General features: G+C 47.4%; 1 protein-coding gene across 1 annotated transcript in view; it reads left to right on the top strand.

Annotated features, from left to right (window-relative positions):
* Positions 1-3,658: 3,658 nt before the first annotated feature.
* The window catches only part of LOC102375671 (ubiquitin carboxyl-terminal hydrolase 43), a gene marked incomplete at its 5' end in the record, with an annotated part of 134,091 nt that continues 123,455 nt past the window's right edge, over positions 3,659-14,294 (top strand). The window contains one exon of the mRNA XM_014527269.2: positions 3,659-3,765. Within this exon, the coding sequence (XP_014382755.2) occupies positions 3,659-3,765 (107 nt within the window). The remainder of the gene's footprint in view (positions 3,766-14,294) is intronic.

Below are 14,294 nucleotides of genomic sequence, written 5' to 3'. Positions count from 1 at the left end.
CTCAGAGCTGCAGTGTCACCCACCTGAGCTGGATCTCTCCTTTATTGAACTGTCCCGGCAACCCTGGTCACTTTCTCTGTGCAGGGAGAGGGATGAGAACTGCTAACGCATGGATGGATTTTGTTAATTTAATTGTTTCATCAATGCACAAAGCAACCATGAGATTGCCTCGTCTGACTCCTTTATATCACAGGCTATTGTGATTTACCCCATGTATGTTGTATTGAGTCTATTAACTTGTATTTGTTGAAGAAGCTTCCAGAAAAGCATCCATTCTGATCTGGAGGCCCCAAGGGATAGTAAATCTACCAGTTCTCTTGGCCTTTTTTTAGTGGTGAGTCACCCTTGCTGCTAAAACAATTGTGCCTAACTTTGATTTAGAATTTGTCTGGCTTTAACTTCTTATGCCCCTGCCCACTAGATTGGAGAGCCCCTTAGCACTTAATGTTTTTCTTGCCCTGAAGGTACTTATACAGTGGAATCAAGTGACCCCTTGATCTTCTAAGTTAAACAAGATTGGGCTCTTGAAATCTCACTCTAAGGCAGTGGATCTCAAACCTTCTGAACATCTGGTCCTCTGTTAACCCTTGGCCTCTGTCACAGACCAGCCTGTGCACTTACCTTCAGACTTCTGATAGAAAAGATGCAGGGGAGTCATCTATGGTCCACTTCCCACAGCCTTGCTGACTACCAGTGCTCCACATAAGGGATGTATTTTCTCTCTCTAAGGCATTTTCTCCAGTCCTTGAACCATTCTTTTGTCCCTTTTAAGCACTCATTGTACTATTTTGGCATGCCTTTTCAAATGTGGGTCCCAGACTTGTGTGCTGTATTCACCACTGTCAGATTCAGAGGTAAAAATCACTTCCCTGCTCCTCACTGCTCCCCAGCTATGCATTCCACTCCTATAAATGAAGCCTCCCTCTCCTTTGCTTTCTGCTGGTGCAGAGAGCTGACTGCTCCCAGCAGTGCTGGGGATGGGAATCACAGCTGCTGGCATATCTCCAGCCATAGCAGACCCTGATGAGAGAATCAGCTTTGTAACTCAGCTATGTAGGCTCCATCCAGGAGGGGAAAAGGGCAAGAAGCATCAATGGGAGGCATTCTTAGTTCAGGTGCCCCAGCAATTGGAGACACCATTGTCACAACCCAAAGGGTGTGATTTTTGTTTTTGTGTGTGCTTTGGCACCACTGAATTATTTTCCCGCCAATACGTAGCTTTCTTTGCAGCGTGCATTTCTTCTTTGCAGCTAAGAAATGCTCAGTGCAAAGAGTTCCCGCCATTTGTATGATAATTCGAGCCCCATTATTGGATTGCGTTAAATTATTCCCACGTGGCGGCTAGCGATTGGTTTGCTAGCCGTATAAAAGGCTTGGGTGGTTTCTGCCCAAGTTGGAGAACTCCGAGGAGAACCCCCGCAAGGGAGGACTCCACAAACACCAGGAGGAGGAGACTTCACGCTGTGTGAAGATCTGTAAGTGCTGTGGAGCCTATTGGACCCAGCGCATTTAAAGCAGGCAACAGGGGTCTGATCAGCCTCTAGCCTCTCCCCATCACCGAGCGCAAACCTCGACGTATCCCTCTCCCTGCGCGCAAAAAAAGGACCCACGGAGCCTAGCAAACTTCGTGTGAGTGAATTGTGAGTGAACAAAAGGATCCACGGAGCCTCGACAACTCCGTGGGAGTGATCGAATATTGTCTGAGTCCTCAAACGAGGATTTAAGCGGAGCTGTGCTTGGGAAACTGTCCAGCCTACACCGCGACCATCTTCGGTGTAAGTAAACAATCTTGAATCAACCATTACGCGTCCGTGCCTAATTCTAGCGTGTCACCTGTTCTCTCCGACCCAGCGTGCCCGGGCTGCTGGCCACAGCCTGCGCGGCGCAAAAAAGGTCCCGGATCGCTCCCCGCCGCCCGCACGTGGCGACGAGGATGGGATCTGGAGACGGCCCGCACAACCATGAGGGTCACATCTGACTGTAACATCTTCACCACAATGGCTTAGTGCCTCACAAGCCTTTGTCTATTTATACTCACAGCACCCTTGGGCTGCAGGCAGTGCTGTTATCCTCATTAGGAGACTAAGGCACAGACAGGCAGAGCCAAAACTGAACCCAGCCTAGATGCCCAGGTTAGAGCCCTGAGCACTCGGCCTCCCACCATCCAGCTCTTAGTGGTGTGTCCCTTGCCCTGATGCAGACTATTCCCTCCTCTGTATCTACAGCTGCAGACATGTCTTCACACAGCCTCAGTCTGTTCTGGTAAGCTTTGTGTTCATTTTCTCCAGTTCTGGCTCCTGACTTGGCTTTGGCTTTCTCTGACCCTGATTTTGGCTCTCCTCTGAACCTCAGCTCTGGCCCTGCTCTCTGGCCCCCCCGGCATCCTGACTCAGTTTGGCTTCCTTGACCCTGACCTCAGATCTTCTGTGGAATTTAGCACCGGTTCTGTGACTCCTAGCTCCTGATCTCGGCTTACATCTCAGATTACATTTCTTGGATCTCCCGTCAGCTCCAGTAACCCATGCCCCTGCTCTGCTGACCCACAGGTCGCTGCTAGCGGCCTTCTGAGGGTCCGGCTGCCTTCATCCTGGCCAAAACCCTCACACCTGCCCCTCTTCTTCTCTCCAGTCACTTTTGTTGCTCTTCCTTCCACTCCCTCATGCTGATCAGTATTTTCCTGGAGCAAAATTGCCTGGCATTCAGTGTGCAGAATGCTGGGCATAAATCTCTCCCAGTGCATCTTTCTTCTTGTAGGAACTCAGCAGCCTTAGGCATGCCACTTAAGGGTACAGAGTGAAAGGCAAACTGTGGGCTGTCTGTATGCCCCCTAAGCACTCACTTCTGCACTTCTCTGTGTTTGAATATCATGTTCCTCTTGCATAGTGTGATTTCCATCCCCCTGAGATTTGACATCTCCCAGGGCTCCCCTTGCTCTTGCATGGCTCCTTCTCACTAAAGTATAGGCTGGGCTTTTGGCTGCTGCTCCTAATCTGCTTCTTGCAGTGGTTGGCTCAGCTGGAAGCATGGGTCATTTTCCCTCCAGCTTGTAACCTACCCAGTTTGCAATGAGGACATAGGATAAGTCATTCAAGTGCTGTTAGACCTTCATTGCCTTCCCACAATTCTCCCATGAACCCAGAAAGACAGACAAGTTCTCCTACAGTTCCCTGCAAAATAACTATAGGGTGTTTCTGCTGGCTAAAAACAGTGAGATATGACATGCACAGGGAAGTGAGGCTTGCTGTAGTTGTGAGGATAGTCACTCTGATCACCAGGCTGTTCAGTGTGGACACTCAGACCTAGGGACTGCCAACCCGGGTGCCAACCACTTCTGTTATCTCTGCAGTGAAGATGGGCACACATGGAATTGCTGATTCTGGGGCTGCTCCACAGTGGAGTTTCTGTAGGTTGTAACAGTGTTGTGGGGCAAGTGGTTTGTATTAGAGTGGGTCAGAAACCAGGAGGCAAAGCATGAGCTGTGGAGAAGCAGAGGCAGAGATGAGCTTGGAGGCAAGTTCTCTTTTAGGAGAAATTATTGATAACACCCAGAGGGAACGGGATGCAACAAAGAGTATGGGGGTGCTACTAGCAAAGCGTTGATCTTTACCAGCTGTTTTATGTTCTCCGAATCCCATTCATTTCTTTGTTCCCTCTGCAGCCTCAGCCTGATGTTGATGAGAGTGGTGGCTCTGGAAGCACTCAACCAGCCTCCCAGCTTCCCAAGGGACAGAGCTTTGTGCAGAACCATTTTCAGGCACAGTACAGGTAAGTGTGGGGGAGGGTGAGATGTGTCTTATATCACCAGATCTTCCTGCCCCATCCTTTGCTGTGGAGCTCACAAACCTCCTCCACCCCAGACTTCACCCTGAGCAGTGAGCAGGGCAGGGCTGTGGAGAGGTGATGGTACTGAGAACATGGTACTTGGGTTCAGGACCAGCCCACACCAGCTGTCAGCCACTTGCGGCACCTGGAGCTAAAACTCAGTGGGTTTCCAAAATAAGCAAGTGGTGCTGGGAAGGGATCCTGCCATGGCAGATGAATGGAAACCTCTTGTGGCTTTTGCTGTCTAGGAATATAACCTGCAGCTGCATGGAGAAGCCAACTTGGCTATCACATGTAATGACTTGTGGCCAGGATCTGTCCTCTCCTACTTGAGTGGAAAGAGAGAGTCATTCCAGAGAGGTAGGTACACAGGGATTACAGGGGTGTGTGTGACATTACTTGGGGCCCTTCCACTCTTGGAGCATAAATTGGGACCCGTCTGAACCTCCTTCTTTATCTCACCACTTGCCCATACACATTCATTTTTTCAGCCAAGAGTTCTGCACAGACATGGGTACATATTCATGCACATACTTTCCCAACTGATAGTGAGATCTCATATACACTCATGCACACACACGTACACTTACACAGAGATGACAGTTTTTAAGGATGTGCTTAAGACAGTCAGAAACATAATGATGCCACAGCCCCTTCTTGCCCTCTCCCCCTACGTATCTTCTAGTTGCACCCTGCTCACTAGCGAACACACGCAGCTTGTCCTCCTGTTAGCCCTGCAGAGCCCCCTGGGGTGGGAGAGCAGGTGGGACTCTCCCTTGGGCAGCTGAGGCTGCAGGAACCTTACTTGTTGGGGATGATATCAGAGGCAGAAGGTACTGAGCTGAGTTTCCAAATCGTAGGCTGAGTTTGTGGTGCTGCATTGGAAAATCACCTTTACAGTTGTAAACTGATACAATTTGCTCTGGAGGTGGTTGAAAGAGAACCCTTGCTGGGGATGTTTAGAGCTTCCTGACTTTAACTGCACTTTAAACAATCCCTGATGTTTTCCATTGCTGCCGGGACCGTGCTGTGGAATAGTGAGTTGGACAAGTCTGTGACAAGGCTGTGAGGCTAAAACAGGCTGTCACTGCAAAGATCCATTCTAGGTGACAGCCCTAATAGCTGAGATTCACTGGCACCTTTCATCCAACCATCCTGAAGCACTGTGCAGATTTTACAGACAGGTGCAGAGGAGTTGCTTCCCCCATCAGTGAAATGCAGCCACTTACGGGGTGGAGCATGAAAACATGCAGCCATCCTCTGCTGTACTTTGTATAACAGTTTAGGATGGAATGAGAAGAAGATTATTATACCCAACCCAAAGTACAGGAGGAATTTTGGGTGGGCAAAGGGTAATGATACATCTTGCAAATCAGCCATGAACCTTGGATGACACCCTTACTCTTGAAGTGCTATGGGACCTATAAAGTCTGTGTGTGGAAAGGGCATAGACTTTATTTTTAATCTGAAAGGCAACACCCTAAAGCAATTCTGCACCCCATAACTGCAGGTATGCTTGGTTGGGTGATGTGTCAGAATAGAGTTCCCCCTGCTGCCCCTCCAGCATGCCCAAGTGCAGGTACTGCAGGAAGCAGCTGATTCTGGTTCTTGTTGCTGCTGTGCAAATGCTACGGTCATGCTGGTTCATGGGCAGCCAGGTCTGGGAATCTTTTGAGGCATGTGGGGAGCAATCAGGATCAGAAGGAATATGCAGAATCTGGGAAGCCAGAAGCTGGGAGGTCAATCTGAAGAGCTGAGTCAGAAAGCCGGAAGGTCAGGCAGAGCATGGAGTCAGAAGGAAAGCTGGGTCGGGTAGCCAGGAGATGAAGCCAGGAGTTGGCTTAGGAAGCTGAAGGGTCAGGGTGAACATGGAGTCCAAGGGCAAGCTGTGTCAGGTAGCCAAGGGACTAGTCAGAGCTGGTAGAGGCACAAGTCAGGGGTCAAGCAGTCTGGGTACAGGTTAAGCCCTGCTGCCCAGACATTTCCTCTTCTGCATCAGGGGTTTATATGGGAAGAGATGGTGGGGTCAGCAGACCCTGGCTGGCCACCCCGGGTGGCAGGGAGTGAGTGAATGACCAGACCCAGAGGGAAATTTCTGGCTGGTTTGCTTGACCTGAATGTTCAGCCAGAGAGGTGGCAGGCTGGGATGAGTGGCTGTGCCAGGCAGGCTGAGATCCCAGGTTTGAGGCCATGGCCTCACAGCTGTTTAGGATTTACTGTGGACATGTTACTCTGAGGCATCAGATTCTGGCTGTGTCTGGAGATGGGAGACTGGATCACAGAAAAGTAGGGCTGGAAGGGACCTCACAGTCATCTAGTTCTGCCCTCTGCTCAAGGCAGGATCATCCCTGACTAAAACATGCTAGCTAAGTGTCTGTCCAATCTGCTCTTAAAAATAATTATTCTAGCAGTTACAACAGTCACGGGCCAGGATCCTATTGTGTTAGGCACTAGGCAAACATGGCAAAAAGGTGGTTCTTGCTGTAGGGAGTTTCCAGTCTAAGTAGATTAGTAGTGTTGGCAGCACACTTTCTGCTAAGCCTCCAGGAGCATAATATGCTTGGAACAGAGGTTAGTAGAGCTGAACTGGGAGAGTGGAATGGAATCGGTAATTGTTGCAACTCCGTAGGAGGCCTGTTGATTAGGTGATTTCATTGCCCTGAGAGTGCTGTTCAAATGCAGAGCACTGCATCAGCCGCAGACACACAGGGAAGATCAGGAGTGACACCTCCACTTTGCATATTGGACACTAAGGCACGGGTAATCAGCCAGTCCAGGGCCATAGAGCACAAGAGCCAGGTTAAGTTCTCTGTACTATCAGGCTCGAAGTTCTGTGTTTGCACCACAAATTTACGTGGGGTGGCAATGTGGTACAGGGAGTAGGGTGCTGACCTGGGAGCCAGGAGACTGGTTCAGCCACTGACCTGTGACCTTGTGAAGGTCACTCTACCTCTCTGTGCCTCTGCTTCCCCTCCCACACTTTGTCTGTCTTGCCTGCTTGCTGTATAAATTCCTGGGGACAGTGACTGCCCCTTGCTAAATGTTTGTATAACACCTCCCACAATAAAGCCCTGACCTGAGCTGGAGCGGGTGCTTGTCTCATCACTGGTAATGCTAATTGTAACAAAACCTTTAAACAAACCTTAGACTTTCTTGTGGGTTTAAGAGATTTAAAGGTGTGTTTGTCTCAATACTACCTGGCTAAGAGAGGCAGAGAAAGTCCTGAAGAGCCTCAAAAATTGCCCTAAACACAATGTTCAGTCCCACATCAGAAGCACAGCTGTTACTGTTAAAAACTCGCTGTTGCCAGTGACTACTGTGGGCTGGTGCTTGTGATCATTGTGAATTCAAATTTCTCTGTACTTGGAATAGGAAATAACAGTTGTTCAGTCTGTTGGCTTTTTGGGACAAATCTTCTCAAAGTGCCACAGCTAGTTAGGTCCTCAGCCCGATTTCTGGAGCTGTGGAGAGAAACATTCATACTTTCAGATCTTTTGAAGTCTTGTCCAGCTCTTGGCATTTTTTTGTTTTTATTTTAGTAATGTTGCTACAATAGCAAATGAGAAGTATCATCTTGGACTCCTCCAGACTGAATCTGTTCCTTGAGAGATTATTCCAAAGGTGTATAGTCTGCCTGCTGTTGCTTCTCCATGAAGCAAGACTATCACAAAGACATCTGCTTCCCCCAAATCTGATAGCGCAGCATTATGCATTTCAGAGAGCTGGTGGCATTGATGCTATTCCAGGAAAGGAGACTTAATAAGTAGCAATCTTGCTGAGATATTCATGTGCCTTTTACCACTGCTGTCTGAATGTAAATGATCAGAAGAACCAATCTGGAAATAAAATTTCAAAACTTGTTTAGAAACAAGATGGCAAAAATCCTCATAGTAAAGAGCACTCGAACTGTTCTGGGTGGAACTGCTGCATACAAGGACGGTTCTTGGGCAGTCTCTGGATGGGATGGTCTGGGAAATGCTCGGAGGGGAGCCTGCCAAGAAACACTTAGCTGCTACAGGGGGTGACGTTGGTTGTTCTCTAGATCAACAGGGGGGCAACTCTTCTGGCACGCATTCCACAAATTTGCCTGGCACCCTTCCAACATGCCACTCCAACCCCCTTTCCCTGCCCAAGAGTGGCTGGTGCTTCCTGCCCTATCCCGCTGCTCAGCTTTCTTCTCCTTGCCCTTTCTACCACTGTGCTGCCTGTCCCTTTCCTGATCTGTCACGTGCCACACATGACACTTGTGGCATATGTTCCACAGATTGGCCACCCCTGCTCTAGATGGTACTGCTCTGCAGCCTTTCACTAGACAAACACCCTGGCATTTGAAGCCATTAAATAACCAAAGACATTTTGTTTGTAAAAGATGATGTGTTAACTCTGGGGTTCCAGCATAGTCCATCTGACCTCCAATAGCATGACAGGGGTGGGGGGAGCAGGGCACCAGCCCTGGGTGCTGACTATGAGGGGGTGCCAGAATCCCCCCATAGAAAGCTTTACTGTGTCAAGGGCATCCCTATCCTGCCCAGCTATAGGAGTCAGGCAGCACAGCCCTAGACCCAGCAGTGCATTGGGGGGTGAGTGGAATGGTGCTTTCTCCCCCTTCACCCTGGGGAGTCTCTCCCAGCAGGCATAGCCCAGTGCCCAGCAGCATATCTCGGGTGGGTGGAGGAGGAAGTGGGGGCCCCAAGGGCAGCTTCCAGGTAGCCTATGCTACAAGATTGCTGTCTCTGTCGCTGCTGCCCGGGCTTTCTGCATAGGGAAAGCAACTTCTACTGCTGCTGTCACCACTGCTGCTGCTGTAACAGTGCTGGCTTCAGTGGCAGCAGCAGCAGCTGCCTTCTGTGTATAAAGACTAAGCAGGTAGGACTTCTCTTCCCCTCTCCCCCCCACCACGCTGATTGGCATACCCCCACTCCCACCTCCACCCTGGGTGCCGAGTGAGCTTGCTATGCCTCTGCTGACTTCCCAGATTTCTTGCTCTGGTTTCAATTAATGATAATTTTCTTCATTACTACTGGTCCTGATTTCATAGACAGTTGATCCACCCTGGTGGCTGCCCATATGGGTACAGTGATTTTTTTTTTTATCAAGTCAAAGGGAAAAAAAAGAGCTGTAGCATTGTTACTGGAGAACACAGGTGAGCACTATGATTGCGCTCCAGCTAAATTTCTGAGTAAAATAACAGCAAACAGACCTAGTTTGCCTCAGCTCAGCAAGCAGAAGGAGAAGATAACACCTGTACAATCAGGGTACAGCTGGCAGGCATTAGCATACCTGGTAAGACTGAGGGAATGTCAGATGGGCATTAGTTGATTAGGAGGCTTAGAGATTAGGGCGTTACATTTATTCCTCTGCACATGTCACATCACAGTCTGTGCACGGGTGCATTGAAGCCTTGGCTCTGGAGTGGGGAGGGAGGGAGAGCAGAAACAAACAGGTTAGTGGGGCGATCTGTACGCTTCAGCTTTGCTCAGTTTTGTGGTGGAGATTTGCTCTGAACTCCTTTGTAAGTGCCACAAGTCACAGCACATATATTGTCAGCACTAGGAAAAGCGCCAGGAAAATCCGGTGCTCACTGCAAATGGATTAAATTAAATGGACCCATTCAGCAGCAGTGAGTTCCTGTGTATTATTGTGGTTATAACTTGGTGACTTGGAATACTCACTAAGTAACTCACCTATCGTCTCCAATGAGTTCAGTTTGTATATAAGCTCTCAAAGGTAGGGCCAGATTGTCCTCGGTGGTTTTTAGATCACTGAGCACCTTGGCAGCACTCTGTAAATAATAAACCATAGTGAATAAGTAATCTGAGACAGTTGATGCAAGCCTCGATTGATCAGATATTCTGGGCTGTGGAGGAAGTGTTTTCTGTCACTCAGTAGGAAACAGCCTTGCCTCTGATCTAGCACTGAAACAGTGCCCCATTGTGGTTTGAGAGGTCTCGGTGCCACTGATGGTGGCATCTTTGGGCATTGTTACACGTGCATGCATCGCAATGCCAGGCACCTTGAAAAGCACCCGGTGCTGTGATGCATGCAGTTGTATAAGTGGCGAAACACATGTCAGCTCTGAGAAAATGCCGGCGGTGTGCTTTTGAACTAAAACGCCTCGCAGGTGCCTTAGTTCAAAAGTGCACCACCGCCATTTTCTGCGGCAAGTCTCCGGCATATCACTGGAAAAAAAGTATGTGTATACATGCCCTTTGAGACTAAATGTATAGCAGAGATTCTAACCCCTGGTGGTCCATAAATGTCGGTTGATAACGGTGGGATGTGGGTTCATTTGGGTCCAGCCAGACTACTAACTCTCATAATAGTTGCGTTCTGCTTTCCCCAAACTCCCTTCCTAGATTCCTTTGCAAACTGTTTTTTTCACTGACATGAGCTACACATGAGTGTAATTGTTGGTGTAGGGTGCTAAACAGATGCCTCATTCACCCCGGGGTCTATTATCATTATTTAGCTGTAGATCGAAGTAGCAGTGTGTTCATGTGTGTATGCACCATGACTTGGTGTTCTCTGAGTGAAGGACACTATGTAAATGGAAACGATTATTATGATTAAGATTTCAAGTGGAATGGATTGGAAAGGGTCTGAGGTATGGATATGGAGAGTGTTCTAGTAGATGGGTTGCTGGTGAGCGGATGTGATAATTTTATCTGTGTGGTCCCTACCATTCACTTAGATATACTAAGCGAGCTCTGTCGCTGGCTGATGGCAGATCTGGTCTCCTTGGAGATCTCTTTAAGCCCCAGCTGTTATTCTGATTGCTATTATTATCTGAAGAGCTGCACACACAAATATTTTGCCAACCTTGAGTGGAGGTATGAGCACAAAGGGTGTGATTTGGGGCCTGCTGTGGCTCCCATAGTTAGACAAAGGTCAAGGATAAAGTGTCTCTCATTCCCCACTGAAGAAAGTGGGGAAGGTGTTGGCTTTGATTTCCAGGCACATGGTTGCTGTAGGATGGGAAAGCTTCCGACTGAACTAGGGAAGACAGATATCTCCTTAACTAGAAGTTACACATGCTTGTGGTCACCGGACCATAGTTACTCTGTACTTTGAGCGGGAAGTAATTGGTGTTGTTTCTAGTGAGAGGCTCTTGAAAGGCACAAACACAGGTGCCAGTGTAGCTATTGTAGGGGAGGGTGTGATTCACAAAACAGCTGCATTGGTAGAAGCCCTAGTTGTGGTGTAGTTATCTCATCAAAAAAGTGCTTTTGCCAGTATTTATTTTACTCACTGATATCAGTTTGCCAGCAAAAGCACACTCTTGCTGACACAAGGTACATCGATGTTAGGAGGGATTTGCTACCATAGCAATGCAGGTATACCCATATCAGGGAAAGTTTAAATAGAGACAGCGCCTTTGGCTCAGTCTAGACTGGGGAAGCAAAGTGCATTCAGTAACATGTTCATTAAACACCACTTCGAAGTTCTAGGGTTGACTAGTTAACCTCTTTATGCTAAGCAGTGTTTAGACGTATGTTAATGAACATGTTCTAACTATAACACCATTGATAAATGCACTTCATTTTCCTTGTCTAGGCAAGGCCAGACCAGACCTTCTGCTTCAGGAATGTCTTTTGAATCGATAGAATGGTTTTGAAAAGGCAGAATGGTTTTGAAGGAGTGTTGCTGGGATGGGGATGTACTCTGCTGATGTGTTGGGTTCATACATATGTAGTGAGCTGTTGACATGCATTCTGCGCTCAGTTAAACCAGTGGAAGATTGTATATGCTGTATCATGAAATAATGGGACCCAATTTGCTACCTGTCTATTACAGTGAATAGAAAAACACCTCGAATGGATTTGGTTCATAAATGGAACCAGCCTTTCCTCTGTGCACTTTACAGAGAGAGGAGCTTTGCTGTGAGTGAAACATGCACTTGCCCTGGAGTCAATAGGATGAAAAGGGGATAGTGACTGGCCAAGAGTATGAAGAGGTGTGATTCCTGATTGATATAGCTGGGCCAGTGGAAGCCCTTAGTGCAGACAAGTTATTAAACTGGTGTAAGTGTGCTAAAACTGGTGTAGCTGGTTTCACTTGTGGGTAATGTGTGGCAACAGTTTTACCACCCTGGTACAAAGTGCAGCTTTCCTGGTTTGACTGTGTCAGCAGTCACAGGGGTTGCTGGCCTCTGCTCATTCCTTTCCTGCTGCCAAAATAACGATAATGAAAGTTACTTAGGCTTTTCAAACATCCCCTATAGCCCTGTGCTGAAGGGAGGGGACCTGTCTCCATTTTGCAGATGGGCGATTTGGAACTGAGACAGGGTCAGTGACTGACCCTAGAGCATGGGGCAGCACTAGAGCTTTCTAGGCACCTCTTCTCTAACCATTAGAACAGACTGCCTCAAAGGAGCATCTTTTCTGTGTTATTGCATCCATCTCCATGGCAACAAAATATGTTTTTTGAAACAGGATCACCATTACAGCAGAGTAGATGCTGCATGCTTGTGCAAATTTGTTGGACCAAACTTGGGAAGCTGCTTCATCCTTTATGTTGCAATGCAATGGGATTGAGCATAGTAACCTCTCTACTGTAAAACATAAGCTTCCATTGCCTTGGCTGGAAAGCCATTTTCATTAGCTAAGACTGTAACAGGCTACCTTACAAGAGGTGGCATCGCATAGGGCATGAGCTGCAGTGCCCGGGGCCTCCTGATTGCAGAGGAATAATCTAAGGGACGACAACAACAACATAATAATAAAACCAGGGCAAGTGAAATCAAGGACCTTTGAATAGACTTGTTCTGAAGCCCTGAAGCAGAAAGCTGCCCTGGGGGCACCAGTATCTGCCGACAGGGTCAGCAGCATTTGGCTGCTCTCAAAACACCATGCGAGTGCGCAGAATCATTTCTGGTTTTGCCTCAGCAGCACATCCCAAAAGCTTTATTTAAATAACAGGCATTTAAGTGCATTTAAATAAGAGCTGCAGAGGCAGCAAATCATTCCCAGCCCTTGTCCGTCCCTGGGGTGATGTCACTGGGCTTATACAAGGCGTATTTTCAACTCCCTAAATTTGTGATGTCTCTGGCTGCTGCCACATTGTTCTCCAATTTACCCAGTTGACAGCATGAGAGCAGCATCTCCTGCTGATCAGTGAGAGCCAGCTCAGTGGCTGTCTGAGAGAAGCTGAAGGCTTGATAGGAAATTGTCAAAGGCCTTTTTCTTAGAAATATAAGCAATTTTTTCTCCCTCTTCTCTCCGGAAATATTGCAGCAGAACCAGAATTTCCCCTGAGCAAACCTGTCCCACTTTACGTCCCGTTTGGTGGCCTTCTGGAGTTGAGTTAAATTACGTCCATAGGGTGAAATCCTGGCACCGCTAGTGTTTTACCTTTAACTGCAATGGGGCCATTTGCATCTAAAGGATTCTTGTTCCATCAGCTCTTAGAGAGGACCAGGATGTCGTTTAACAAACTGAAGGACTTCTAGGTAGTCCATTGTCTAGTTCTCCACTGAGTGCACAGTCCCTGTCTGTCCTTTTGAGGATCCAGACCTTGGAGGATGGTGTTACCATTATATGATGACAGCACTCCTCCAGGATTATCTCTTTTTCTTGGTGACCTCTGTGCTCTTTCAAAACAATGGCATCTCTGTCACATGCTGCAGCAACCCAAAGGGAATGTCACCAATCCCTCCTAGATAAATAAGTCACCTGAATCTCCCTCTGACCCCTGTGCTGTCCACAGGCCTTTATGACAGCATTGCAGCAGGAGGCACATGCTTGGCATGCCAAACTTTATCCATCTCCAATTAATTCCTCTCCATACATAAAGAATGGTGCTTTAATTTTCATTAGTCTATCAACTCAGATCTGTGTGTTTAAAGCTTGTCTCTATGCAAAAGGATCTATTAATTTGCAATGCTGCTTCCCTCGGAGTTTGGTAGGTTTGAAAGGTGACAGATAACTAGGTTTCAAGCCTAAAAGGATTTTGATTGGGTTTTTAATTTTTTTTTCTTTTTTTAAATGAGAAAATGGAAAACTGATGGGGAAAAAAAAGAAAGCATGAGCTAAGGTGGTTAATGGTATTAAATATTCATTGCTGCAGAGACTTTGATGGAAAGTTTCCTTCAAGATGAAGTAGCCAACACAAAATGGCTCTCTTTGTTAGGAATTTTCCCTTTAACTTAAAGGAAGCCAGCTGTCCAACTAAACCCCTGGTTGTTCTGGACCCAGGCAGATTTTAGCATGGCAGTTTTCATTGCTAGAGGTAATGCAGATTTTCCTCAGAGTGGCTTCTCCACGGGGTGACCTGGAAAGGGAAAACCAGTTTACCCATGTGCTTCTTTTGTTTTCTTGTGATAGAGCTTGAAGGCCTGAAAAGTTGTTAGGCTTTCTACATTTTTATTTTACTACTTTAATGTATTCTTGCTTGTGTGTTTAAAATATCAAAAAAATATGTTTGCAGTGTGAGGTTTGTTGTTGAGCTTTTATTGGGGTTTTTTTTGCAGGGGG

The sequence above is a fragment of the Alligator sinensis genome, unplaced genomic scaffold, assembly GCF_000455745.1.
Source record: "Alligator sinensis unplaced genomic scaffold, ASM45574v1 scaffold1878_1, whole genome shotgun sequence".
NCBI lineage: Eukaryota > Metazoa > Chordata > Crocodylia > Alligatoridae > Alligator > Alligator sinensis.
Note: the sequence above shows the minus strand (reverse complement) of the source record. Positions and strands in the feature narration are given on the sequence as shown.